The sequence below is a fragment of the Marmota flaviventris genome, chromosome 15 (genome assembly GCF_047511675.1).
Source record: "Marmota flaviventris isolate mMarFla1 chromosome 15, mMarFla1.hap1, whole genome shotgun sequence".
In the NCBI taxonomy this organism is placed as follows: domain Eukaryota; kingdom Metazoa; phylum Chordata; class Mammalia; order Rodentia; family Sciuridae; genus Marmota; species Marmota flaviventris.
Genome location: NC_092512.1, coordinates 9,878,730 through 9,906,317, shown reverse-complemented (window position 1 = coordinate 9,906,317; position 27,588 = coordinate 9,878,730). Strand labels below are relative to the sequence as shown.

The 27,588-nt window shown below is 46.0% G+C and overlaps 1 protein-coding gene across 1 annotated transcript in view; it reads right to left on the bottom strand.

Moving 5' to 3' along the window:
* Nucleotides 1-26,106, bottom strand: part of Hhla1 (HHLA1 neighbor of OC90) — a 32,223-nt gene extending 6,117 nt beyond the window's left edge. The window contains exons 1-13 of the mRNA XM_027946448.2: nucleotides 26,028-26,106; nucleotides 25,143-25,232; nucleotides 21,338-21,397; nucleotides 20,495-20,575; nucleotides 18,410-18,493; nucleotides 18,239-18,322; nucleotides 11,383-11,466; nucleotides 9,679-9,735; nucleotides 9,491-9,577; nucleotides 6,883-7,134; nucleotides 4,819-5,061; nucleotides 2,087-2,155; nucleotides 1,683-1,757 (exon numbers count right to left, since the gene is read on the bottom strand). Coding sequence (XP_027802249.2) covers nucleotides 1,683-1,757; nucleotides 2,087-2,155; nucleotides 4,819-5,061; nucleotides 6,883-7,134; nucleotides 9,491-9,577; nucleotides 9,679-9,735; nucleotides 11,383-11,466; nucleotides 18,239-18,322; nucleotides 18,410-18,493; nucleotides 20,495-20,575; nucleotides 21,338-21,397; nucleotides 25,143-25,232; nucleotides 26,028-26,106 — 1,345 coding nt within the window. The remainder of the gene's footprint in view (nucleotides 1-1,682; nucleotides 1,758-2,086; nucleotides 2,156-4,818; nucleotides 5,062-6,882; nucleotides 7,135-9,490; nucleotides 9,578-9,678; nucleotides 9,736-11,382; nucleotides 11,467-18,238; nucleotides 18,323-18,409; nucleotides 18,494-20,494; nucleotides 20,576-21,337; nucleotides 21,398-25,142; nucleotides 25,233-26,027) is intronic.
* Between the last annotated feature and the right edge of the window lie 1,482 nt (nucleotides 26,107-27,588).

Sequence of the window (27,588 nt, the reverse complement as noted above, 5' to 3'; positions counted from 1 at the left end):
CTGGTGGGGACCTGTGTCAGGAGAACCCAATCCTGCCCTGATCTCCTGTGGCTCAGAGACAGGCAGTAACCATGGTACGGCTTCACCGCCCAGTAAAGCTACTGTGAAAATATCAAGGTATAGGCAGAGAGAAGGTGGTGACTGACCTCCTGGAGGAGATCAAAGAGGGTTTAGCTGAGGAGCAAATGTTTAAGAGGCATGCATCAGAGGGAGGGCATTCCTGGGCAGGTGATGGGGTCCATGATGTTGAGCATGGGTAAGGGGGCAGCTTGCCCAGGGGAGATGGAGAGTCATTGGAGGGCGGGGGCTTAGGGTGTGTGTACCTGTGCCTGCCTGTGTGCAAGGAGTATACAAAGCCAGGCTGAAAGGTGAATGAGGCAACCTGGGTCCCCAAGAACAGGGCTCTGGGTCATGAGTTCTCTTCCTCCAGAGGCTGAAGATTAATTATGTTTAGTGACCCAGGTTTTCATTGTTACTTAATATGTGGCTTTTATAAGGAGTCAAATAATAACAGGATAAGAAAATAGATTTTTTTAGATGGATGGATATAGATAGATGGATAAATGATGGACAGAGTGATATCGATCAGATATATAGCTCATATATAGAAAATTGCTGAATATAGATAATTCAGAAATTACTGGATACCGATAGATGACTACTGAGGGACGGGTGGGTGTGAGTGGAGGGGTAGATGGGTGGCCACGTAGAGATTGCTATGTGGTTCCACACACAGACATGGATATAGAGGCGGCTTGTGTCCTAGAACTTGATCTAATAAGCAGCCCTGTCTGCACCACCAGTGAGCTTCTTTAGAACTCCTGGGGGAAGGGGAGGTCATTTCCTGTGGTGGCAATCACACCTTTGTCTGAAAGGCCCATTCACCATTCATTGCAGGTAGGAGGGGCTGAGGCAGAGCTGGGGTGATAGGAAAAAGAGACTATTCAGGTCCCAATGATTTAATGGCCTTCTGTTGACATACAAGTGAAGGGTGCCAGAATGCTTGCAGAACTAGGGTAGAAAGGTATCCGGGAGTGAGAGGCGCCTGATCCATCCAGCTTTCAAGGGCTCATTCTATACCAGTTTCTCCCAGAAACCAGCACAACAGAGGAGAGGAGACGTCTAGCAAAAGCTGGAAGAATCAGCAAAACCACTGAAAATCAGTCTTTGGGAATTCTGGAAACTACTTCAGGCCCAGCAAACAGTTCTTTCCTCACCCCATGAGAACCAAGTACGCTGGGGGTGGGGGTGGGGGTGGGGGGTGGGCAGGGTGTCCTTCAGAACAGAGAAGTAAATGGCCACCCAGTGAATGGCACTGCCCTCTCTGTCAACACCACACTTATTAAGAGCACCTTCCCTTTGCAAGGTACCCAGCTCACTGGTACCTTTGATGTTCCCTCAAAGACTGTTAACTAACCTAAGTCACTCAGCACTCTAGGGTTCCAATACACTGTCACACACATTATCCCAATGCAAAATCTTGTAGGAAAGAAAAACCAGACACAATAATTGGAACTTTTTTTATGCTATATAGTGGAGGAAACTGAATCCTGGAAGTTGAGCTTGGGTTTGAATGCCAGCACTCTAGGTCTAAATTTATCCAACAAACCTCCTTTTATTATTCTTCACAACCCTGTCTGAAAGAAACACAAGCCTAGCAATCAGGGGGTGCTGCTACTCACTTGAGACTTGATGGGGTACTGGGATTAGGGCTGGTTCTTCTCCAGGAGCAAATGGCCACTCTGCAGGAACATCACCTGCAAGGGGCAAGAATAGTCTTCCAAAAATGAAAACGAAGTTGCCTTGGGTTATACCACAACCAGAGAATCAAAGTCCCTTCAGGATAAAGAGTTCTGGAAACCCACAGAAAATCATAGCCAAGGGGAAGTGATTTATTCAGGATCACCTGGCAACTTAGCAGCACGCAAGTCTTACAAACCAGTTCTCCTGCCTCTTTCCTGTGAGAACCAGTGAAGTACAATAACCAGCATCCTCTGAGTACTGGCACCCTATCCCTGGGGTTCTGCCCCATGCAGTTCTTCCCCGCCGTGGTACCGGGTTTCTTTTCCCACCTGTGTGTTCTCACCTGTCTGTGGGTCTTTGGGGGCTGGTGCCTTGGTTGGCCTTGGCGTCTGTGTGCCAGGGGTGACTGTTCCTGGGATGAGAGGAGAGAGGGTGAGCCTGCATCTTTTCAAGGGGACCTGATTTGGAGAAGATGCCCCATGCCACCAGTCCTGCCCTATCCAACCAACACTGGTTATTAAGCCAGGTACCAAGCAGGATGTTGAGGCTGCAGAAGTGAGTCAAGAAATGGAACACTCAATGGCGGTGCTCCAGATACTTACAAGGGAACAGGCAAGTGCTGTCAGTAACTGTGGTACCATGTGATGGAAGCCCTTGGGAACAAGTTAATAGTGGTAAGATCAGGTGACACTGCTTGGGGAATGATGGTGTTGAACAGGAAGTGTGCAAGCGTGGGAGCTCTGGGCAAACAGGAAATGGTACGCTTCTCATTCACCTGCGCCTTGGCGTACTCCATCCGCACCCCAATAAACTGCCTGTCCATCATTGTCATGGTGGAGCATGGGCTCAGTTCAACAGTTCTTTTCATCATGTCCTTGGTTTAAGGACTGCCACAGGACCTGGTTCTTGCTGCCTGGAGCTGGCCTCTGGCACATTCCAGATGCACAGCAGCCTCCTTCTGAGGCAAAAGGAAGATGCAACAGGAAATTTCACTCATGCATGAAGGGGAAAGAAGGGGGAGGTTCCAGCACAGTCAGCGGGCACCCAGTTCAGCTGGGGCAGGTGACGTGGACCAAGACCACGGGTATAAGGCTAGTGAAACCACAGGCTTCCCCGGTAGAGTAGGGAGCTTGTGCAAAGACCTCCAGGAGTGGGTAGCAAGCAGTTCTCTGTGGCTGATCCAGAGGGAGGAGGTGGAGGGGAGATGAGGCTATGAAGCAGGCAGACGCGGAGCCCAGCTCTTACCACAGAGTGGCACAGCTGCTCTGCTGTGTCATGCTCCTTGGCAAGGACAGAACACTTCAGGGTGGGATTCCACAGGACTGTGTTCATGCCAGAGATGAGTGCTGTGATCCATTCACACACAGATGATTGCAGGAAGGAGCCCCGCCCCAACTCTACAGGGCCATCCTGCCAGTTTCTAAGGTGGGTGAGAATCTGCTCCTGATTTTGTGTAGGCATCAGACTGTAACCCCTAACACAGAGGGTGTCCGTTAGCTGCCTGGATGTGCTTCTATGTAGTTCTAGATTAGTCTTAGCTATACCACATACGATGGCTGCTTGCAGTGTGACTGACTGGTTGCAGAATCGTGGAGAATTGGAGTAAAGTGGACCTGGGGCAGAAGCAAACACAAACACATGTTCCCCTCTGGAGGGCTTGTGTCTCCTATAGCTGCCCTCAGTGCCCTGCTGCAGGAGGGCTCAGGCAGAACAGTGGCATCGATTGAGTGCTTCCCAGGTGACATTCACTGAACTGAACACCCTGCAGATATTACTTAATTGAACCGACACAACAGCTCTTACAGCTCCCATTTCATCAGTGGGGAACAAGGACTCAGATGGGTGAAGGGAGGTGCCAGGACACAGTGTGAGTGTGAGGTCCACTCCAGCCCAGGCCGTCTGAAGCTGAGAGCCTAGCGCAGAGCTCCACAGCACCACGTCCAGCTGACTAGACCAGAGTGTGTCAGCTTCCAATTTCCCCTGAAATAGCACAATGCTTGAACCGACTAAGATGGTGCCCTGGTGTCAGGTGGTCATAAGATTAAAGCCATTGAAAGGGCATCTCTCAACCTGTGAGTGCAATTGTGATTTTGAGCTTGAAGTTGAGATATTGAAAATTCATTACTCCTCTTCCTGCATTCCTTCACAAATTCAGTAGTTTGACAAACTGACTGAGTGGCTGTTGCGCTTCACAGGAGCCTTCACATCCCCCCCAGGAGGCAGAGCCCAGAGGGAGGAAAGTCAAGCTGATGGACCCCAGGATCATAGCCTCCATGTGTGTTATGATCCACTGACTGTGGGAGCCGGGGTGGGGGGTGCTCTCAGCCATGCTGCAAGCAGCAGAGGCAGTTATTTTTAAGGGAATTACTTTTTGTCTGACTATAGGAGTATAAAGAATGGAAAATTCATGAAACTGGAGTGAAGGAAACAGAAATCAGAGGGACTCTCCTTCCCAGCTATAATCTGGGAACACTAAAGTTAGGTTCAAGGTTAACAAGTTGTGAATTTCTTTTTAGTTTTAGTTTTGCTTTCTATTCTCTGTGTCTACTTATTACACATCTACACTACACTGTCACACTTGACAATGTTTCTCCTGCATTTTAGAGTTCAAGTGTTCCTCATTACATGATTATACATTAATGCATACATTTACATATGCAATTAATAGGCATGTTACATTACATTGCATATACATGATATATAAGTAATTAATGTAATAATGATCATATTATGCCAAAAAGTCAGTTCATCCCTGTCCCGAGTGAACAGTGTCAATTTCTAATGGTTACTTGTTTAGTAGTGAAACAAGAAAAAAAATAGAAAGTGAGTTTACATAAAAGAGAGAGGAGAGGGGGATCCCCATGAAGAGGGAGCATTCATTCATTCATTCATTCAAAGATGAGAAGGAAAGGGTGGGGTAAGGAGAAGAAGGAGAAAAAAGAGTGGGCCAAGTATTGCTCCCTTGGGTTTGACTTTTTCTCTATGTATTATAGTTCAAAATTTAAAAAGGTTTTCAAGACAGACAATGCTGAGTGTCACTGGAAAGGGGAGCGGTGGAGTGAGTCTCTCTCTTACCTGAGGTGGGGCTGGGCTGGGCTGGGCTGCTGGGCATGGACATTGCCCCAGTAGGACCCGGGAGGCTCTCTGTGTCGGTGGCCCCTGCAGCTTCGGCAGATGTGGGTGTGGAGGAGGGTGTCTCCCAGGAGGGACTCCCAGGTGTTGTCTCATCCTTGGTATGAGCCCTGGGTGTGGACAGCGTGGGAGCCCAGGTCTGTCTGTTGGTTGTCACCCATTGTGTTCCAGCCACTGTCCAGGTAGCTGCACATTCAAAGTGACTGTCACAGGGGATGGCTGCATTCGACCTCTTTGATTTATATAAAATTGCAGAGGCGTGGGGTTGCTATCAGAGGGCAAACACAGGGCGTGGGCATAACATGGACATTCTAGGAGTCCTGCACCCTGCGCTGAAGCCCATGGACCAGAGGGAACTTTGTTTGCCCAAGCAGAAGATAAAGAGAACTCCTCCAGGTCCCTGGGCACTCAGCCAGCAAGGGTGTGTTTGGGGGTCGGTGGCTCTGTCTCAAGTTTAAGGAGCTTATTTCTCATCCTGTGACCTGGCGAGAGACTGAAGGACTTGAGGGGAAGAGACCTGGAGGCAAGGTTGAGCCCCTGCCTCCTCCAGGCTGTGAATTGGGTAACTTCCTTAACTCTTTAGCCTTATCTTTATGATGGGATGAGAAGAATAATAACAATAACAATCGTGGTCATAATTCCTGTCCACAACATCACAGGATCATTATTAGATTTGTTCATACAAATCTTCCCTAACCGACCTTTTAAAAAATTGTTAGATGTTCTCATATGCTCATTCCTATGGTAAAAATTCAAGATTTTTCTTTCCAGTTATACAAAACTAATCTTATTAAAGAATTTGACATCTATGAGTTAAGTTGGGAACAGATACCATCTTTGAAATATTCAGATTTCCACCTGGAATATGGGACATCCCTCCATGTATTTAAATATCTCTTTATTACTTTCATTAAAGTTTGTAGTTTTTCTTATATAAAGCCAGCACGTTTTCTTTAAGGATTATGACTTTTCTTGCCTCTAGAACCAAAATTTTTCATATTATACTGGAAACACTTCTAATTTGGAGTCATTGTCATGATGATGCCAGGTATTGCATGAACCGTTTACAGTAAATCTAGACACTATCTAGTTGGTGGGGTTGGTTCCTTCTCCTCTCCACTTCCAGTCCTCCCTGTTTCCTTATCTGCCTGCCACCTGTCCTTCCACCTCCCTGGGCAGCCCGTGTCTCCTGCTGTGCGGGGTGGTGGCACACCCTCACTGGCCTGGTGACTGTCATTTCCCTGCCCGTGTCTCCCTCCCCGGCCTGGGATCTCAGGGAGGAGCAGGAACACCAGTAGAGCCTCTGTCAACACTTGACCTATGTCTGGAAGCAGATGCGTGTTTTGATGAGGGAGTGAGTGGATGCCGAGGGCTCAGGGCCATTGGTGGACAGACAACAGTGACTCTTAATGAAAGAGAAGACTCAGGTCTGAATTATTTCCAAGTAGGACATGATGGGGAAGCAGGCACTTTGAGTGGCCAGTGACAACACTGCTGACTGTGTGCTCCATAGGTGGGGAGGGCGGGGTCCTGGCGAGCCCCTGGGAGCAGATTTCCATGCTGCTGTGCGGTCACTAACATGTGGAGCAGCCAGTGGCAGATTGACCCACCATGGCATAAGATGCTGACTCGTTTCACTTTCTGTGACTTGCCAGAGAGAGCACTAGGTGCTGGGCTGAAGTGATAACGCTGTGCCACAGTGAGCCACAAGCGTGGGAGACATGGCCCTGGGGAGGCTGGGTGAAGGGTGTCAGGAAACTCCCTGGACCTTTTTCGCAATTTCTTGTTAGAAGCGTCCATGTTAGTGGTCCACTGGGCCACTGACATGGCTGCCTCTGCTTGTCCTCATGGGCCCTCCACTGGCTCATAGACATCTCTTATTTAAAGTAAGCTGGAGCCTGGTGTCAGGGGGCAGACTGGGACAAAGGTGTGGCTCATTCCTGTGAGCCTGGAGGGACCAGGACGGAGACTCAGCAAAGCAGAGCACAGGGTGAGATCACATCTTACCTGAGCCTGGGTGGGTGGCGGAGGCCCTGCTGGCTGTGGCCGTGGTCCCTGCAGGAGGCCCAGGAAGCCTGCCTGTGCTGCCTGTTGCCTCTCCCTCTGAAGGAGCAGTTGTCTCCCTGGGCGGGGAGACGCTCAGGGCAGAAGCCAGGTGTGTGCTGTGGGCCCAGCGCGGGGGGCCTGTCCTTGGTAGGGCTTGCTGGCTTTGGGTTGTGGGCTTTGAAATCCCAGCTGTTTCCCTGGTAGCAGCAGCACCTTTGGCAAGAAGGTCAATGGCAGCTTTGATAACTTTGATACTTTGGACACAAAGAATTGCTGAATCACTGAAAGATCATCAGACAGCAGATATGTAGAAAGAATAAAGATCTCAAACTCATTCCCAACAGTACCAAGTGAAAGGTCAGTCTCCAAAAAAGCTGCATGATGAATCACTGCAGTGCACACCCCTCAGACCATAAAGGTCTTGACATTTAACCCGTCTCTTGATCAGACGCCAAATCTATTCAGTGTCCTCAGTTACCCCGTGGCTCCAGGACTTGTCCTGGATGAGGAATTGGTCTCCTTGACATGCTCTGTGCGTATAACTAGGAACCAGAGGTGGAATTTGGGAAAATCAGGGGCTTTCAGGGAGAAATAGCTGGAAAATGAGCCCTCCAAAAGATAGACTTTAATAGAAAAATGAGCCCCCCAAAAGGCAGATTTTGGAGAGAAATTTACTCCGTGCTTCTGTTTGTCCCATGAGGAAAAGGTGAAAGAGCCTGCGGTGTTAATTCCACCTGACCTCCCTAGGAAGGCTTGCTGGTGCAAGTGGGCATATGGCCTGGGATGGGCATATAGGCCAGTGACTCCAACTGGCCTGTAGAGTCACCTGCTCTGGGTGGACAAAGACTGGTGTTGGATTTTGGTCCCCACTTGTCCCTTTGGCAGGCAGCTGTGTGTAGGGAACAACTGACCCAACAGCAGGAGTTACGCCTGCAGTCTCATGTCCTTGGCTCAGGGCCCACAGACACCCCACAGGCAACCCAGCCTAAGCCTTGTTCCATGTTGGACATGGGCTAAGTGCACCCCAGCCAAACTATCACCTGGACAGACCAACAGCCACCAGGCACATCAACCTTAGTGTCCAGTTGTAAGTATGTTCCTTCTTCCTGGGCACATGTCCTTAAAGTAACACCAAAGGGGAGACATCATTGAGATTGGGGGTGGGAAGGTCATGGAAAGACTGAATAAATGAGAGTCACTCAATCCTCTGATCTGTCCTCAGAATTGGGTGGGTAAAGGCAACTCACTAAATGCCCATTTTAACTTCTACCAAGTGTCTTTGTCCCATTAACAAATGAAGCCCCTCCACAGGATAATCAAGAGATGCCCCATGATAAACACAAGTCACAGTAACCCACTGAAATAGAATTGGGGAACTGAATTGCTGGGTCCTTCATTTGACTCTGCGAGACACTGATGAAGGACCTGCTATGTGCAAGCATCTCTGCGAGGAACAGAGGGGGAAGGCAGACAAAGGAGACTCTCTCTGCCCTGGAGTGTCACCATGGAGGAGGCACACCTGTCAATGCCACCGTGATGGCACCTGGAATATCAGTCCAGAAGATGTGCAGAATGGTGTTCTAGGGCCACAGGATGCAGAAGACTGATTTTGACTGGGGATCCTTGGGCAAGAGGAGGCAAGTGCTGGCAGTTGACAGGCACACAGGGTCTACAGCATGGTGAAATAGGGAGGAGCTGCGACAGATCGCAGCATGAGCCAAAGGCACAGAAGGCATGAGCTGCTCGCCGCCTGCAAGAAGGGCAGGGGTTCCAATGGGTGGTAGCAGAGGACTTATGGGAAAGGGAGGAGGAGACGAGGGTGGGCATGAGGGCAGAGGATGCTTCTCCAGGCTAAGGACTTGGACTCTCTGGGGCTGACTGGAGTTCTGAGTATCGAGGGGACCTCACCCACGTTGTGTTGGAAGACCATTGCCCTTGGCAGTGAATGGATATTTAGAGACACAGGGGATATGACAAGGAGCACTTGTTCAGAGGCTCTTCCAGTTCGAAGGTAGACGACGAGGACTTGAGCCCAGATTCTCACGCAACAGCAGGGAATCTCAGAGGCCTGGGGAGGTTTCAGGCACTTCATTCAGCTAGCAATGCCAGTTACATGGAGGGGAGAGAGGAGACTTAAACCGGTTCCAAAAGTGCCACCTGGTGACAGGGAATGGACAGGAAGGTGGTCACGTGGGGGTGCAGAGGATGGGTGGCTGGAGGATGTGCATTAGAGAGTGGCAATGTCTCTAGGACTGGGCCCCAAACTAAAACATCTATAAAAGCCAAATAGTTAATGTAAGAAAACTTGTGCAAGGCAATAGAGGGCAGAGAGAACTCTGGGAAATGGGAGAACAGTCCCCTCCTAAAGGGGAATAGGTACAGCTGCCACTCAGCTCTGGTTGCTTTTTGCCGTGGGAAGAAGAATCCACAGCTGCCAGAAAGTCTTTTGCAACATATTCCAGAAAATTATTTTCAGTGGTGAAATCCTCTGATTTTTAACACAGGAGCTAAATAAAATGCCCCAGGACTGCATTTGTTCTCCACGGTAGGCATTTGCGGGTGTACTCACCCAGAACTCCAGACAGGCTGCTGGTAAACGTGTAGTTGATCACGGGGGATTTCTCCACCATCTCCCAGAAGTCAGAGAGATTCCGCCCTGCAAAGGTCACACCCACAGGAGGAAATTGTGGGCTGTGTCCCCTGGAGACCTGTGCTTATTGCCCAGTCCAGAGAGCTGGCAAGGGCACCGCGGCTCACCTGACTCTCCGGCCATGACGCAGATGAAGAGGCAGTCAGATTCATTGGTCTGACTCACTGTAAAATGAACCAGCACAGGACAGGTCAGCAAGGGGTCTGCAGCTGTACGTCTGGTTGAAATAAAATTTGAACTGGAAGTACCTAGCTCAGGACGAGATAGGGGAGTAAAACTAACTCCTTATAAGGCAGCTCTGATTTTCTGTTTTACTTTTGTTTGTTTGTTTGGTGGGGCTGAGGAGGCAGGAGATGGTGCAGTACAATGTAGTGGCTAAGAGCACAGTTGGGTGGCAGGGGTCAATTTCCAGGGCTACAGTATCAACTCGGCCACTTACTAGCTATGCACTCTACAAATGACTGAACTTCTTGACTTCTCCAGGACTCAGTTCACTCACCTTTACAAGGGAAAAAATTCAAATTCCATAATCTTTTTTTTGTAATTCCCCAATCCCCAGATCTCGTAAGGTGGAAAGTTTTGTATGACCTTGATGGTTAAAACTTGACTTGACAAAAGTGAGATTGTATAGTCTTTACCTATTCCACTTAGTGCAAGGGTCAAACATTTTGCTGAATGAATAGTGATGTGTTTGATCACCACAGGCTTTCCTGGATAGAGGTATTATGTATCAGTATGGTGTAGACTCTCCATTAGACCTTCAAAATCTGAAAACTTCTGAATTCCTAAGTATACTTGTTCCTGGGGATGCTGCTTAAGGGACAGAGGACATGTGATTGCATGCTGCTTAGAGGATTGTTGTGAAGACCCAGTGAGGTGATGTGTGAAGTCCTGACTATGGTGCCTGGCAGAGAGAGGAGGCTTGTCCTTAGCCAGGGTGAGGACTACAGCTGTGTTGATGTGTTACTAGCATCATGTGCAAAGGCATAGTGACCAAAACACAGGTCAAGAGCCAGATTGCCTGGGTAGAATTCTGTCTCCATAGAGTGATCCTAGGTAAACTGCTCAGCCTCTCTATGCCACAGCACAGTTTCCTTGTATATAAAGTGGGGCTAAACGCAGTAGCTACCCCATGAGGTTGTAGTGAGAATCCAGTGAGGGGGGATATAGAAGGTGCTGGGAGAGCCGCTGGCACCTAATGACATCTACTGAGATTTCCCCTTTTCCCTCCCTCCTGCCTGCACAGCTGCAGCTGCCCCGTAGATCACCATATCACCAGGCTGCTGAGACCAGCTGCTGGGCTGACATCCAGATCTGTGCCTTTCAAAGTGGATTCCAGTGGAGTGTGATTTGCTTGGGGGATTCATGAAGCCACCTCATAAATGAGGCATGTATTTCTTAATTGCTTTTAAAACATGGACTTAGGCTCCATGTGGATCTAAATCTGAATTCTGGCATCAACATTAAGCAAGATATTCAACCTCTTTGGGTCTCAGCTTTTTCTCATCTTTGAAAGTGGAGGACAGATGTCAACCAGAAGCTGTTTTCTGGAATCTGCCGAGATTCTCCTAACTTTGAGCCTTGAATTTGTTTTCCAATTTCTGGGCCCCAAGAACAGCTCTGATTGAAGAAGGAGCTGCCCAGTGCTGGTATCAGAAATTGGAACGTGAGGATGATCTCAGTGAGGCTCACATGAAGGTTCACAGCAGCCCGACCCATGGCAGGGGAGCACGGGAGACCTGAGAGGCCTGGTTATGCCCCAGGGATGGGTGCCAACCTTGTGCTTGCCAGGAACCATCAAATAAACCCACCTGAGAGGATGGAGGTTGACTTAAAGATCTCAGTGAGGTAGCTGGTAGAATTTCCAATGATGTCCACAAGGAGGGCTGTGAAATCTGCAAAATGGGTTTAGGAGGCTTAAATTTATCATTCAGAGATTTAGGGGAAAATAGAGTGTATTTGGATTTTTCAGAATAGATTTTACAAGTTTGATTTATTCAATGTACTAAGTAATATTAATAATCATAGAGAGAGAAATTACTAATCATGAAGAAATCCATAAAGGGTCAATTACATACAAGCAGAAAACTTTGTTAAAATTTTGTTATAATCCCCTTTCTCCTTCCATTGCCCTCTTTCCACCCGTTTCTCTGCTAGCAGCAAAGAGATATGAAAGGCTACATCATAGAATAATGGTTTTCTGGGTTTTCCCTCATTATTTCATCTAATTGTTTCAGAGTATCCAATCCTTCTGATGTGAAGCAGACCCATAGACATGCAGTGCAGATTTCCATAATTTTAGAATTTGAATATTCAATATCAAACTTAGTGGTGGGGTTACAAACCCCAGGTTGTCAACAGAGATGAAGTGCTTTATAAGTATCCTTTATAAAGAGCCTCTCCTTCTGTCCACTTGGCAAAGAGGGAAGATGGCGGTAGACTGGGAGATTTTCACAATAATCCAGGTAATAGAATCATTGAGAACTTTTTGTCTGGGCAAGATTTGGACAGGAGCATTGGTTGGCATGTTGGCACCATTGGTCAATAAAACTTCTTACCATGCTCCTTGTTAAACAGCTGCCACCTCCATTCATTCATAGCTTTCCAGGACCCAACATGTTGGCACTTTAAATGAGAAAGTCCTGCTATAGGAGCTTCAGACAGTGATTTTCTAGAGGAAGTTTCTTGGGTGAAGCATGATTTCCTACCCAACCTTGCACAAAAGTGTTTTCACTAAGTAATAGGATTATGAGTTTGGACAGGAGCAAGCTGACTAGAAAACACAAAACTCATATATCCAAGAAAATGTCACATGACAATCCATGGTTTGTTTGTGCACCAAGAGGAAGTGGGCATCCCTATGTGGGAGCCAGAGCCAGGACATATTCTACTACATCCACATGCTTAGTTTCCTGGAGCAAAAGGTGGTAATAAACCTATGCAGATGTAGACACCTGTCCATGCAGCAAGTTGGTAAACCTGGGCATCCTCCTTTCTACATCTATGCAGAAACTAAAGAAGGCTAAGTATCTCATTACTTACTCCATCTATTTCTCAAAATTCTTCTTTGTTTATCAATTCATTTATTTAATAAATGCTCATTGAGTCTTTGCAGTGTGTCAAGCTCCTGCTAGGTACTGAAGAGTTTTGTAAAACATACAGAAAAAGCTGAAGTTAGAGTGAAACAGACTCAGAAAGAGGACAGTGATGTGCAAGGTTGGGATGCACTAAGAATAATGCACAGAAGCTGTGTGCACGGCTCTGGAGCCAGACACCAATGATGGGGCCATGTTCTTCCCAAGGCTCAGAGGGAAGATGAGATTTCCCAAGATCTGACAGTATGTGGCAAAGCCTGGATTTTAGCTGAGGTCTGCCTTGGGCCAGAGCTTCCCCTCTTCCCTGTATTCCCACCTTCATTCATACAGCCTCTTATTCAACTCCTCAGCCAACTTCCCCTTTAGTATCCCTTCCACTCTCTATTAGCAGCTTGGAGGAGAAACTGTTATTAGTACTTCCAAAATCTTCTTTGTTTTAATGAAAATTTTATTATCTAATTTACTAAAAATGCTCACAGAGAAATTATTTCTGACCTCATTCATGTATGAATAGGAGGTAGGTAAAAATCCTTTTTATCTATCCAATTGGTAATCATTTAAGACTGTTTCTTAATACTCAAGGTGGCATGGGTTTGGAAAAATTATGCATTGAAATATTGTAGATAAGAGTGTAAACTTATGCTCGATTTCTAGAAGAAATTTCAGCAATTTAGATCACCACAAAATTGTTTCCCTGTCAGCCAACAACTCGGTTTCAAGGGCTATCTCCTACAGGGATAATTGGGCAAATAGTCCAGCGAGTCTACCCAGGTGCGTTATGGCATTGCTTAAAATTGTAAAAATATCAGGAATCAGCAGTTTATATCAAGAGGAGATAAATTAAGTAAATTATGTAACTTCTTTCCATGAATACCACGAATTCATACAAGGTGAGGAACACATACATCTTGAAAATGGAGTTGTTTTAAAGAAATCCTCTCCCAAATTCTTTTAGTAGGAGAACATCCAATTTCAGCTGGAGAAATACTGGGTTAGTGTAATGACTACACTTTCAAACTTGCTTTGCAGGTGGGTGTGGTCATGGCACTAAATTCTGGGCAATATAAAGTGAGAGAGAGGAAATTTAAAACATTTCTATGCTATGCACAAATAGTACTGCCTTCCAAAACATCTCTCCCCATCCTTTTAACTGGAGGGTGGGGTAGCCACAGCCACCTTGCACTTTGACAAGGACAGTATCATTTGGGAGGCAGAACAACAAGCTAGAAGGACCTGGGCCACAATCATCAAATGACCAGTGCAGCTCTGGCATGCCCACTCACATGGTCATGCATGAAGGCAATTCTCTATTGCTTCTTTATGCCACCCTATTTGGGGGCCATTTGTTGTAGTAGCCCAGCCTGTATTCTAAATAATGCAGAGAGTGGGTTCCTATATATAGGGTGGAATGGCTTGATAGATGGGTAGGTATTTGGAATGCATAAGCATGTTAGATGACTGGTAGAAGGTGGTTAGGCAGATAGATTAGGTAGCCTTAGAGAGAGTCCATCAGAATGTTAATAGTGACCACCTATGGATGTTGTGCTTTCAGCTATTCCTGGTTTCTTGGTTACATTTGTCCATGTTGCATGACATCTTGACATCATAGTATGTTGAAAATCTAAACTATTTCATATGAGGGGGAAAAGAGAGAATATGTGAATCTACCTTCAAAGGAGGGCTCTATGTTAGAGTTGAGAATACTAAAAAGAAAAAGATCCAATCTGAAGATTATCCAGAGAGACATCCCCCCGAAGGCTTTGAGCAACGGCACAGTGTTGGCCCAGGAGCACAGGCCCTCACGGCAGCTGTCCTAGAGGAAGAAGTGTCAGGCTCATTGCTCCTTTTCACACCCTGGGGAAATCGCTGTGGCTTACACAGCAGCAACACAACATGCTATTTTATCAGTAGGCAGCAATCAATTATTTTCAAATAATTATTTCAAGTTTATGGAAGTATGCTTTGGTTCATGAAGTACAATTAAAACTGTCTCTAGGCAGGTGTGACTTCAAATTTTCTTTCTTTCTTTCACACATCAGGATAAAGATTCACCCAGCACAAACCTTGAATTGCAAGGCTAATGAGATGGTAAGAAAGACATGATTATGAAGAACTTTCTTCCTCTCAAATGTATTTTGTTAGATCCCAAAGATTCAAAACAACCTTGAACCAAAAGAGCAATGCTAGAGACATCACAATGCCTGATTTCAAATACACTACAGTAACAAAAGCAGCATGGCACTGCCCCAGAAACAGGCACATTGACCAGTGGAATGGAACAGAAGACACAGGACGAACCCAGGCAGCTACAGCCATCTGGATCCTGACAAAGGGGCCAAAATCATTGGAAGGAGATAGCCTCTTCAACAAATAGTGCTAGACACTGGTCATCCATGTGGAGGTGACTAAAATTAAATCCTATCTCTCACTGCACAAAAGTCAACTAAATATGGACTGAAGACCTAAACATAAGACCCCAAACTTGGAAACTGCTAGAAGAAAACACAGGAGAAGCACTTCAAGGGGTAGTCACAGGCAATGACTTCCAGAACAGGGCTCCAGTAGCTCAGGAAATAACAGCAAGCACCAACTAATGGGGCAGCATCGGATTTAAAAACTTCTGCACAGCACCACACAGTGAAGAGAGACCCTGCAGAATGGGAAAAATCTTTGCCAGTTCTTCTTCTGATCGGGGGACTCACATCCAAAATACACAAAGAACTCAGAAGGCCTCACACCAAAAAACAAAATAAAACAAACAACCCAATGAATATAAGTAGGCAAACAAACTGAGCAAAGACTTCTCAAAAAAAGAAATACAAATGGCCAATAATTATAAGAAAAAAAAGTTCTACATCTTTAGCCATCAGGGAAATGCATATCAAAATTACATTGAGATGGCATCTCAACTGTCAGAAGAGCTGTCATGAAGATACAATAAACGATGCACATGCTGGCAAGGACATGGGGGAAAGGGACCCATATACACTGCTGGAGCAAGGTGTAGTTAGTTCAGCTACTACAGAAATCAGTATGGAGGTTCCTCAGAAAACTAAAAATAAAACCATCCTATGATCCAGCTACTCCTCAGCACATACCTGAAGGAATTAAAGTCCCAGACTCTCGATAACTGCATTCCCACAGCCATTGCAACACAATTCACAGCAGCCAAGTTGCAGAAGGAACATGGACACTGTCAATGGACGAATGGATAAAGAAAATGTGGTGTCTATATACTCAGTGGTGCGTTCTCAGCCATAGAGAAGAAACAAGATCATTTGCAGGAAAATGAATGTAACAGGAGATCATAAGACAACTCAGAGTGACAAGTGCCACATTTTTCCTAACTGTGGGGTCCAGGAGGGAACTAAAACATGAGAGCTCCAGGAAGACTATCACGGAAGAGGAAGGGTGACAGTACAACAGGGTCCTTTCAGGCTCCGATACACACCTTGCTGCTCCACCTGGCTTATTTTAAAACTCACGCCAGTTTTTGCTTTCCTTCCCTAACACAGGGTGAAAGTAGACTAACACTTGTCCATCCAGGTTCATCTATCATGTCCCCCACTGCATGGAAGAGTGTCCCTGCCCACAAGAGTAAAGAAGCCCCCATCCCAGGACCAGGGGCAAGGGCTCCCCCGTGGACACCTGATGGACACTGATTAATTATATCTGCTGATAACTTGTGGACCCGGGCCCTTGTTTTCCTCTTTTAAAAGCCCGGGGGGTGTCCTGACAATGGGAATCACAGCTCTGGGACAGGAGTGCCCGATGTTTCTCCTTTGTTAGCAAATCACTGAACTTTTTCCTTTTTCCCAGACCTTGTCCTCACTATTGGATCAGCAATGGAGACACGGACTGAGTTTCGGTATCAGGGTAGGGTAGGTGGATATCATCAAAGGATGTCATTTGCAGGTACCAATATGCCACAATGAAACCCATTATTCTATGTAGTTTCTTGAAATTTGCAGGGTGAGTTTAATAAGATAAGACATATTAAGTACTCTGTGCAGGGTCTGGCACAGAGTACTGATATTATAGTAAATCTTAATAATTATTATCTTTAAAACTTTCAGTGTTGGTTTAGAAATTCCACTTTGGGGAGTCTGCGTTCCTAAAATAATCTGAAACAGGGAGAAACTTTATACACAAAGATGTTCAGTGCAGGATGGTTTATATTGGGAACAACCTAAAATCTACCCAAAAGTCCAACCACCATTAAGGAAATGCTCATATTCACAGATCGCACAGCCAGTGCTAATGCCTGCCAGAGTTTGTCATTCCATGGAAAGCATTTTATATTCGGTTAAATGGGAAAGGAGAGAAGATTTTAGCAGCTTTCTGTCCTCGATTCCTTCACCATCTCTTCTTCAGCAGACGAATTCCTTATGGTGCAGTTCCCACTTGCTGCTGCTCTGTTCAAGACTACAGCTTCCTTTATATTCAGAGGGAAACTTGGAAATCCTTGAGCAGGCTATAAACTCCCACGTGACCTGCAGCATCCTCTGCACCCCACCCCCACCTATTGAGCTCATTCCCTATGACTCTCGACCTGGATCACCTGCTCCAGACACACTGGACTTTTGCCCTCCACCACCTGAACATCCATCGGCCCTTGTTTCCTTGGAGATTCTCCTGCTACCCTGCACACAGCAGCAACTCTGCCCCATGGCTCTCTTGCCCTTCCCCTGCTTCTTTGTCCTCATGGTCAGGCAGTCAGTCCTGTGCATTTCCAAATTATTCACTTACTCTCTGTCCCCGCCTCTTAGCTCTGGAGAGCAGGGCTGTGTCTACTTTGGGGTCCTGAACACCTGCAAAAGTGCCTGGGTCATAGTATGTGCTCAATAAAGAATTTGTTGAATGCATGAAGTAGTGGGAATAATTTTACTTCTATTTTTCAAAATTCTGTAAATATAAGGATCATGGATACACTCTTAATGAAAAAAAAAATCAAGATAAAACAATTCTCCATTTAATAGCAGTCTCTACTCCAAACCACAGACTCCAGAAATTGCTGATCTGGTGTCCAGATACGTACAATGTTTTCATCAATAATAGTGTATTCTATGTGTCACTTTGTAATTTTTTTCCCTTTTTTCTTCTTTTTGTTTCTTGCAGTGCCAGGGAGCAAACACAGGGCTTCACATAGGCAAGGCAAGTGCCCTACCAGGGAACTACATTCCCAGCCCCTGCGACCTTCTTTTTCTAACTCAAAGTTTCTGGGACATTTTTCGATGCAGAGGAAACATCTGGCCACACCCACTCATCTGTGGGTTGTCTGTGGCTGTTTTCCAAAGCTTGATCACACATAGCCCATCTTCCTGATGACAGATGGTCACGCTGTTCCCTGATGGTACTGTGTGAACCTTGTCTTTGCCCCTTTGTGCACACACAGCCATTCCTCTACAGTAAAACCAAGCAAGTAACTTTCTGGGACAATGAATGTGAATATATTTAAACACAAAAGATCTCACTGTATTTTCCTACCTTACAACAAAGGGCGGGGGACATGTTTAAAAGGGCACAAGGGAAATTGGAAACGCGGTTGAGTCTTGCAGCCGGCTCCACCCACCTGATAAGTCGTTGGTGCGGTTGTTTAAGCAGTAGCAGTACCTTGTGGGGAATCTGGCCGGGTCCACTGTCTTCAGGTTAGAAACTGTGAAGAGAAGCCATCACACAGTGGCCCGACACTGGCTGGCCTTCCCCACCAGGAGCACCACCGGGAAGGGCCAGCGGCACTCACTGTTATAAACGGCCACTGAAAACTTGTGGAAGGCGAAGGAGCTGTAGGAGGTGATGCTCAGCAAGGAGAGGAACTTCTTGCTATCTGTCCAGAGATGGAGATGAAAACACAGACCATAATAATAAATAAACACTATTCGCGAGTAAACAGACAGTAAAATTCATAGCATAATAAGCCAATGATGAAAGTGAACACAAATAATAAAACAACAAAAAACAAACAACCCGCTGCCGTCCGCCTTCCCCTGGCTCTGCTGTCTTTCCGAAGCCTTGGCGACTCTTTGAGTAGGAATCCCAAGCATGGTAGTTCCCTGAAGCTGCTGTCACCAATTCCCACAAACTTGGTGGCTTTGAACAGCAGAAATTTGTGCTGCCACAGTTCTGGAAAACTAGGGAGGTGGGTGTGTCTAGGATTCTGAATTTTAACAAGTGCCTGAAGTAAACTTTTATTTGTGTGACTGTGACCCACCAGGATAGTGGCAGGGACAGTAGAACTGATGAGGCCCATTCTGCCTCAGTTCCTGGACACAATCCCTTAGGGCCTGATTCCATACACTAGGTGGGAAGCCCTGACCGTGTCCTGTGAGCTCCTTGGGATATGGGTTCTGCAATAGTCTGAATATGCAAGCACTCAGTTCCTCGAGGTTTTCTGACGGTAAGAATTACCAAAGGCCTATGGTAAAAATGTACTTTCAGAGTCACAACTAAGACTAAATGAACCAGAATCTCCAGGCCAAGGGTCTGGGAGCCACATATTTAATAGATGCTCCAGGTGTTTCTGATCATGCAGCAAGTTTGGAAAACCTTGGGTGAGCTCATGGGCTTGGGTTAAACTGACCTGAATTCCAGTCTGAATGGCAAGGGTGTGCCTGGGTTTCTATGTCTGTGAAATGGGAGTGGGAGCACCTTCTCATAGGGCTATGCAGGTTAGATTAGGCATCGAAGAGGCTGAGCTCCTGAAGGTGCCAGTCACAGCTTTTGATTCTGCACCACTCTGCAGAGCCTGGTGCAGGGCCTTGCAGGGGACAGGATGGGGTTAACAGGAGCTCCGGCATGCAGCCTGTCATGCTGTCTGCTGCTTCAGTCTCTCCAGAGTTGGCAAGATGATCCATCACTCCCTGCTATGGTACATGTCCCCAGGCAGCTCTATTGAAGGCAGCTCTGATGTGAGCAGCATGGGGGGGGCATATCTTTGCGGCTAGAGCTTCACACATTGAGATGGGGATGGAATAAGCCCTCAAATAACGTTGGATAAGTAAATGACTAAGTGGACGGGCATAAAGCCACCGAATACAGTTGTGTAGTGTGTGTACTGCACCATCCTAGGGAATGCCATGAACACAGACCTCAGTATTTGAATGAGGCTTCTTCAGCTCCCTGGCCCTGCAGGGCTTCTCCATTCTCTGGTTGTCATGGTCGCCGCTTACTTTACCTCTTCACCTCCCAGAATATGAGTCCTCCAGGACAGGGATCTTTGCTGGATTTGTTCACTGTTTTGCCACCAATACTTAGAATAGGGAGCACCTGGTACATGACAGGTGCTTTGCAAATATTTATTGAACAAAGTGTAATATAGATAATGAAGTAAAGACTGGGTTTTGCTTTCATGCTTTGCCTCATTTTAGCAGGTCCTACTTCTAGCCATCTACCTCCTAATTCTTATTATAGTAGATTCATACATTCCCATTTATTAAGCATATACTATCAATAAAAGTTAAAAGAACATAGAAAGGAAGTTGATTGCAATGATATTGTACGCACTCAGTAGGACTCATTATGCTTTAAGGAGAGAAATTCTGGATCATATTAACTTATCCAATGGATAATTATTGCTAGTTTACGGCTGTAAGAGTTCTGTTTATGACCGCTGCCCATACAGCGTGTCTGGGGTGTAGTTTGCTTTCAGAATGCTGGCAGACTCCTACCTCTCACTGGTATTTTCAGTCTCCTTGTGGGTTAGACAGCACACTGTATTCTCCCCACCCCTAGCATGGAGAGACCGAGGCGCAGTAGAGGGGTGTATCTGGCCCAGGTGGCAGACAGGTCCAGAAGAGAAGGTGTAGAGGGTGCGGACAGCAGTCCTTACCTTTTAAAGCTCTGCTCAGCATCCCGTTCACGAGCTCCGTCAGGTTCAGCGCCGACAGATCCACAGACCTTGCAGGGACCTCTGGAAGAGGTGAAAAGGCAAGGCTGCCCGCCGGCTCTCCTCGCACAGAGGCAGCCTCTCCTTTCCAAAGGGCAGGCAGATGAACTTTCACTTTGGCTGGGGGCTGCACACGTGCCCAGTGCTAGGCACAGGGGGCTTGAAGACAAGGGGAGGTTTCTACCAGGAACTCAAGAGGTGACAGTCAACCACACACATGGTGACCAACATGGTGACCAAGTGAAGCCCCCAAACCCTCAGGAATGTTTCACTTCTGCCTTGGAGGGGCTCGGGGTTGGTGGGACACCTGTCACCTGTAACCGGAAGCCCAAGGATATCACAGGGGGTCTAGGTGGCTCTGAATTTGGAAATAAGTGCTCTGTGTGAAAGAGGGGTATAAATCCTGGTGGGCCACTGACATCACCGGAGAAGATTCGGTTTCAAAGTCCACGATTTTGATGCTTGGGCTCCCTCCTCAGAGCTCCAGGTTTTATAGGTCATCAGTATGAAAAAGGAAAACCCCCAGGTATCAATGTGTGCAGCCACGTGGACGGACACTGCCAGGGGAAACCCTTCTTCTCCCAAGTGTTGCTTGAAACTGAGTGGACCTGGCAGCAACGGTGCTCCATGCTCCTCTTAATATTGCTGCAAGCCTTGTCTTCAAATTATACTAAATGCTCACCTAACAATTAGAGATGCTGCTACCCCTACTGTCGGGGAGGTTCAGGGAGGTGGTAGAATTTGCAGCAGCCCATATCTGTGTGAAGTGGTAGGGGGGAGACTCACCGGTGTTAGCGAGAAATGCCACCCCCTTTTCCTTTCTCTCTTCTCTTCTAAGGACAGACACTAGGAAGGAGAAAGTTTTCATGACCGAAATGCAACTCCCCATTCCCAGCCTCAGGGAGCTGGAGAAGTTGGAGCCCTGCTGTAGCTGGCCTCAGGCTCAGCAGTATAATAAGGTCCCTGGGGGAAACTGAGAAAGGCAGGTCCAGAGTCCTCTTGCAGGCACCCTCACCTCCAAATCTTAATTTCCCAGGGATGGGTGTGGCCTGCAAATCTACATCTTAATAAATATAAAAGATGATTACAATACAGAGAGTCTAATCTACCCAACTCCTTAACTGGGTCAGGAAACTGAGGTTCTGAGCACAGCAAGAACTTGCCTTCACTGTACCAACTGAGCAATGGTAACAAAGGGCTTAGAATCGACTTCCTAGAACTGCAGAGAAGAGGTCCCTCCAAAGCATCAGGTTGCCTGTCTACTTGGCAAAGTTTGTGATGTCCAAGAAAATATCAAAGGAAATTTTGAAATGTCAAAAGCATTCATTCAATTTATTAAACAGATACTCATGGAGGGCCTAGCAAGGTGCTAGGTGTGGGGTACAATGAGGTAAACTGGAAATAATCGTCTCTATCTCCAGGAAGCTTCCTGTCTGTGGCTTGGGCAGCAGGAGATTCACCTGTAATGACAGGTGACATGGAATGACAGGGAACAGCAGGGTGCTGTCAGCACTCTTCTGAGCTCACTGAGCTGGGGATGGAGAAGGCCTCCTGAGGAAATGACTGACCTGGAGGATCAGTTAGCTTGCATTAGAGGAGTTACTGCCACACTATATCTGCTGCTGTCCTTGCTGCAGCCATAATTAAACGTTAATGCTGGGCTGCGGTTGTGGCTCAGCGGTAGAGCGCTCGCCTAGCACATTCGAGGCCCCGAGTTGGATCCTCAGCACCACATAAAAATAAATAAAGGTATTGTGTCCAACTACAACTAAAAAATAAAAAGTTGATGCTTATTTTCCATGTACATTTATATGGAGAGGCTGATTTATGTCCATTTTATAGATGGAAGAACCAAAGGCCCAGAGAGTCTGAAAGAGGTACCCAGTGCTCCAGAGAAGCCAGGGTTAGCCTAGTTACCTGTTGCTCCTGGGAGAGCCCCATCTTTCTCCTTATTAATGCCTCTGTTTCCAGACACTGAAATAAAAATTTTTATCAGGAAATTAGTATCCTGGAAGTGTAGCTCCATATAATTTATCCATCTGAAGGGGGAGAAAATTGAGATGCATAAAAGTTAAACCCATAGCCAGCTAGAGGCTAAGATAAAACCCTCTGCTTGACCGTGCTGCTTCCACCTGCTTTTTTTTTTAATTTCATTTTAGTGTGATAAGAACAATTAATATGAAGTCTACCCCCAACCACATTTTTCAGGCACAGTATGGTATCATTAGCCATAGGCGCTGTGTTGTACGGCAGAGCTCTAGAACTCCTTCATCTTGTAGATCTGAAACTTTATACGTGTTGAACGACAAACTCCGCGTCCTTCCTCCTCCATCCCTGGTGACCGCCTTTCTCCTCTCTGTGCCTGTGAGCCTCCCTCTTCCAGAGTCCTCATGTAAGTGCCCTGCTGTGACTGGCTTATTCTATGGAACGCTATGTCCTCAGAATTCATCTGTGTTGTTGCAAAAGGAAGGATTTTCTTCTCTCAAAATTGAATCATATTCCATTCTACGTATAGGCCATAAGTTCTTATCCATCCATCCACCGATGGCTAGGTAGCCTGTGCCCTCCAGCTTTTCAAGTATCCTACTGAAGCTGAGGTCAGGTCAACTTTTGGCTGCTTACACCATTGTGGCTTTTTAACAGTTATCAAAGTTCTTTTGGTTAAATACCAGATATTCCAGGGTTAGAGACACATGGGGGCTATGAATTCCCTTTCTCATAATGTGGCTGCCAGAGGTAGAGGGGCTATGTTACAACAAAAGGAACTTTGAGACAAACATAAATTATTAAGCAGGTCAAGCTGTCAAATAACTTGTTCACTGGCTTGGAAGAGTCCAGCTCTGTCTCCTCAGGTGCTCTGAGTAGCACTGTACCTGCACAGTCCGCCCTGGAGCAGCCCCTGAGATCTGGGGTGGGGGGTACCCCCAGACCTGCCGGCTACCCACCCAGCAGCAGCAGCCTCTGTGCAGGGTACAGGACTACTGAGGGCTGCTGCCTGGCATGATGCCCACACCTTTCTGCCACCGTGGTCAGCCTGGTTCAGTCTTTCTGACCATAATTCATTCTCTCTCTCTCTCTCTGTCTCTCTCTCTCTCTTTTATTATTAGTTTGCTATTTTAAGTAAATAAATCTACTCACATTGTTTTTACTTCCATAAATTTAGGTGTATTCTCATTGATTTTATAGTAATAATCTTAGATTTAATAGACTCTAATAAAGCATACATGATTCCTGCAAAATAATCTCTCAGAAATAAATGGAATGGCTTCAATGAGTCCATCCCATCTTCTTGAATTCATACTTATGGACTATGCATATGAAAATAAATATTAAATTAAAATTATGCTCCCATAATTATTATATTTTCTGACCATAATTCTTGAACAGACTCCTTTTACTTAAAAAAAAAAATTATGCCTAGCACTCCTTTTTCTAACTGCAAATCCTTGGGTGGATTTTAGTAACACTATTTGAAGTGTGAACTAAATACCCCTGAAGCACAAATTATGGAATAAGATGTTATACACAGAAGCATTTTTCAAATAAATTTCTGGATAGATTATATAAATTCATTATTCTATTCTATTTTTGGATAAAAAAGCAACCTTGTAGAATGGGTAGCTCAGTGGTGGAGTGCTTGGTTAGCATGTGGGAGACCCTGGGCTCCATCCCCAGCACCTCCAAAACACAAGCAGACAGTGGTATCTTTACAACGGAAGGTACCTGACACATCTCATGCTTCTTCACACTGAGTATTTTATCACCTCTCATCCTTTATGATTATCTACAGAACAGGAACTGTGTTTTCATTTGAGGAGGAGAAAATTGGAAGTTCAAATAGGGTTAATATTCATGAAAAATGATCCTACTTGTTCACATTTGGTGCCTCTGGCATCCTTAGGGAAAGGGGAGGAGTGGGCTGGGGAAGCTTTTTATCTTTATATACCTTTGAACCTTGTGTAATTGAATTATGTGAGTGTTCTAACTAATTAAAGATAAAATTTAGAAAATTAAAAGTAACTTTCATGCCTCTCCCCCGAAAAAAGCATATAAAAATTATTTGCTTATTTATCAAAAATTTAGGTCAGGCTTGGTGGCTCACGCCTGTAACCCCAGTAAGTCTGGATGCTGAGGCAGGAGGATCAGAAGTTCAGGGACAGCCTGTCAACTTAGAGACACTCTGTGTCAAAATAAGAAAAAATAGGAAGAGAGCATTGCTCCCTGACTCTGTTCCGTACAGTGCCAGGTATTCGTCATCTCTGCACAGCCAATTTCATACCATCACAAAGGAAAGGCAAAGAGAGATGAAACTATTACGAAGGTGATGATGGCCAATGACAATGCTTCCCATTATAAAACCTTCTGTCACTGGTGGAATGTCAGATGGGTCTTGGTGATTTCATAAGATTGTGAGAGAATCCAAGTATCCAACAAGCCATAGGGTCAGCTGCCGCCCATGGGAATGATGACGGTGACTGTCAGAGCGTTAGCTGCAGACTCAGTCTCCGGCCATGGAGAGAGAAGGGAGGCACAGAGGGTCATGGAATTTGCCCAAGAATGATGAGCGCAGGAGGAGACCCTGCCCATTTACCTGTTATAGGTAGGAAGGTCATTCCCTTTTCTTTCATAGGTAGGAAGGTCATTCCCTTTTCTTTCTTGGATTCTCCCTTAACGCCAGACACTAAAGTAAAAAATGTTTCAACAGAGAAATTATAACCCAGAGGTAACATCAGAGAGAATTTAAATTGAATTGCCCATTTTATAGATGAGAAAATTATAATCTGAAATTGTGATTTGCTTAAAATCCCACATGTAGTCTGCTCATTCGTCCAATCATTAGCCATCAAATACTTAGTGACGAACTGTTAGAACACTAGAACTTGATGACACCATGGAGCAACAGGGTCTGCTCAGTGTTGTGAGTGTGGACTGTGAGTGGGGACAGCAGGAGCCTGATCTCATGTCAGTGACCCGGAGGCCTTCGTGTAAGTGTGTGTGTGTGTGTGTGTGTGTGTGTTGGGGCGGGGCGTTAAGCCCTGACTTGAAGGATGAATCGTGTTCGAGTAGGATTTAGCTGGCCGAGAGGGCCTTCCATGGGCAGGGTAGCATAGCCAAAGGCCTGCAGTGGGCACATCACTTTGAAGAACTGACAGAAGGCCAAGGTGATGGAGCCCATGGGCGAAAAGAGGCGGGGATTTGTAGGAATGGGTGAAGGTGAGAAAAGAAGGGCCTGTGGAGCACCTGGGGCTCAGGACAGTCCCCTGAAGTAGGGCGTCATTGAGTGATGTTTGGGGAGTGAAGGAGAGAAATGGGAGGAGGAAACAAAACATAAAAACCAAAATGGACTTACAGTGGCCATTTTGATCAGATTCATTTAGGATTAGGGTTGAAACATTGGCTGCTGAGATTCTCAAAGCACAATGAATACCCAAATTTCCTATATAGAGCAGATACTTCTGGAACTGACCGGACCTACCTGTGTTCCCGAGGGACAGGACACAGGCAAGTCCCATGCACAGCCTTAGTGGGGGCCCATGCAGCAGGAAGCTTGGCATGTTGTGATCCTCTGGCCACCTGGAAGCAGACAAGTTGGCACTTAGAGGGAATAGGGTTGAATATTAAAAACATGGATGCAGAATGTACTTTGAGAGCAGCACATGGGGAGTCATTAGAATAACAATCTGAAAAAGGCTTTGAAGTAGTTAGTATAGGTTGGGTTAAGCTGAGATAACAATATTAACCCCATTATTGTCTCAGCTTAATTCAACAACAAAATTGATTACTTGTATATAATCCACACTTGACTAAAAACAATTTGATAGTGAGCATGGACTCACTGGGCACGGGCAGGGGCGGGGGGGCCCTAGTTGGTGGTTCTCCCTCTTCATAGAAAATTGCATTTTGAAAGGTTTTGCTTACGTTAGGAATGAAAATTCCTGTGGAGTTTTCTGGAGATTTCCCAGAAAACATTTTAATTGCTTTTTTATTCTTGGTAGGTGCCTGACTGGTGTTTCTTCTAAATGCCACTCTAAACAACGACAGACCTTACAAAGAATCAAAAGGCTGGGGTTTCTTGGAGTTCTTTTTGGAGTTCTCTTATCCCTGCTCCATCCTAACACTGAAGCATCTGGGATCAAGTTCCTCACTCACAGATTTCGAGGGTCGTATTGAGAACATCACACCAGGCATCAGGCCCAGGCTGCAACAGAGGGATGGGTTAGTCATGCCTTTCTCCTCAAGTTGTAAGCCACTGGGAGGAAATAGACGCATCTCCAGCTCATTCACACTGGAGGCCACCTGTGCTAAGACCTCCAAAGGGAGAGAGAGGGAGAAGGAAAGAGGCTGGGGAGGCCAAGACTCAGCATTCTCCTCAGCAAAGGGCTGTGGCTATGAAGGCCAGGAAATGTGGAGAACTAGGTGAAGACTCTTCCTAGTGCCTCGGCTGCTGGGGAAGCTTTGCCCACCGGCCTCTCTGAGTGTCACTCACAGAATGGATAGTCACGGCTCTCTCTGTGTTTCCTGAAGATTCAGTGAGATGGTGAAACACAGTGCCTAGTGCAGGCTCTGGGATGGGGTAGCTACTTGGGAATCTGAATTCCTGTCTTGTTATCTTTTCTCTTCTTCCTCTTCCTCTTCTGTGTCTGTGCTGCAGCTCAGGATCCCAGCAGACACAAACTTACAGTAGAAAAAGTGGTTGTTTAGCAAAATAGCTATATAAATCTACATTTAGATTTCATATAGAGATTGTATATCTAGACGTCATATTTTATCATAAATAGATACTATAGATTTACGTAATCTATATGATAACTATATTTAGATAGAAATTTCTTTTCCTTTTTGACTCATTGCTTGCTTCATTGTTACCTTTATCTTCCACTTACTAAGCGTGAATATGCTAACATCTATTACTTTAAGACTGCAATTCCTGTTGGTTTTGTTCATGTGGAAAGAAAACCCCCTCCCTTCACTTTCGGCTTTCTGTGTGCCCTTGGCCACATCACTATGTGGAACGAGGCTGGTGGATGTAGCAAAGA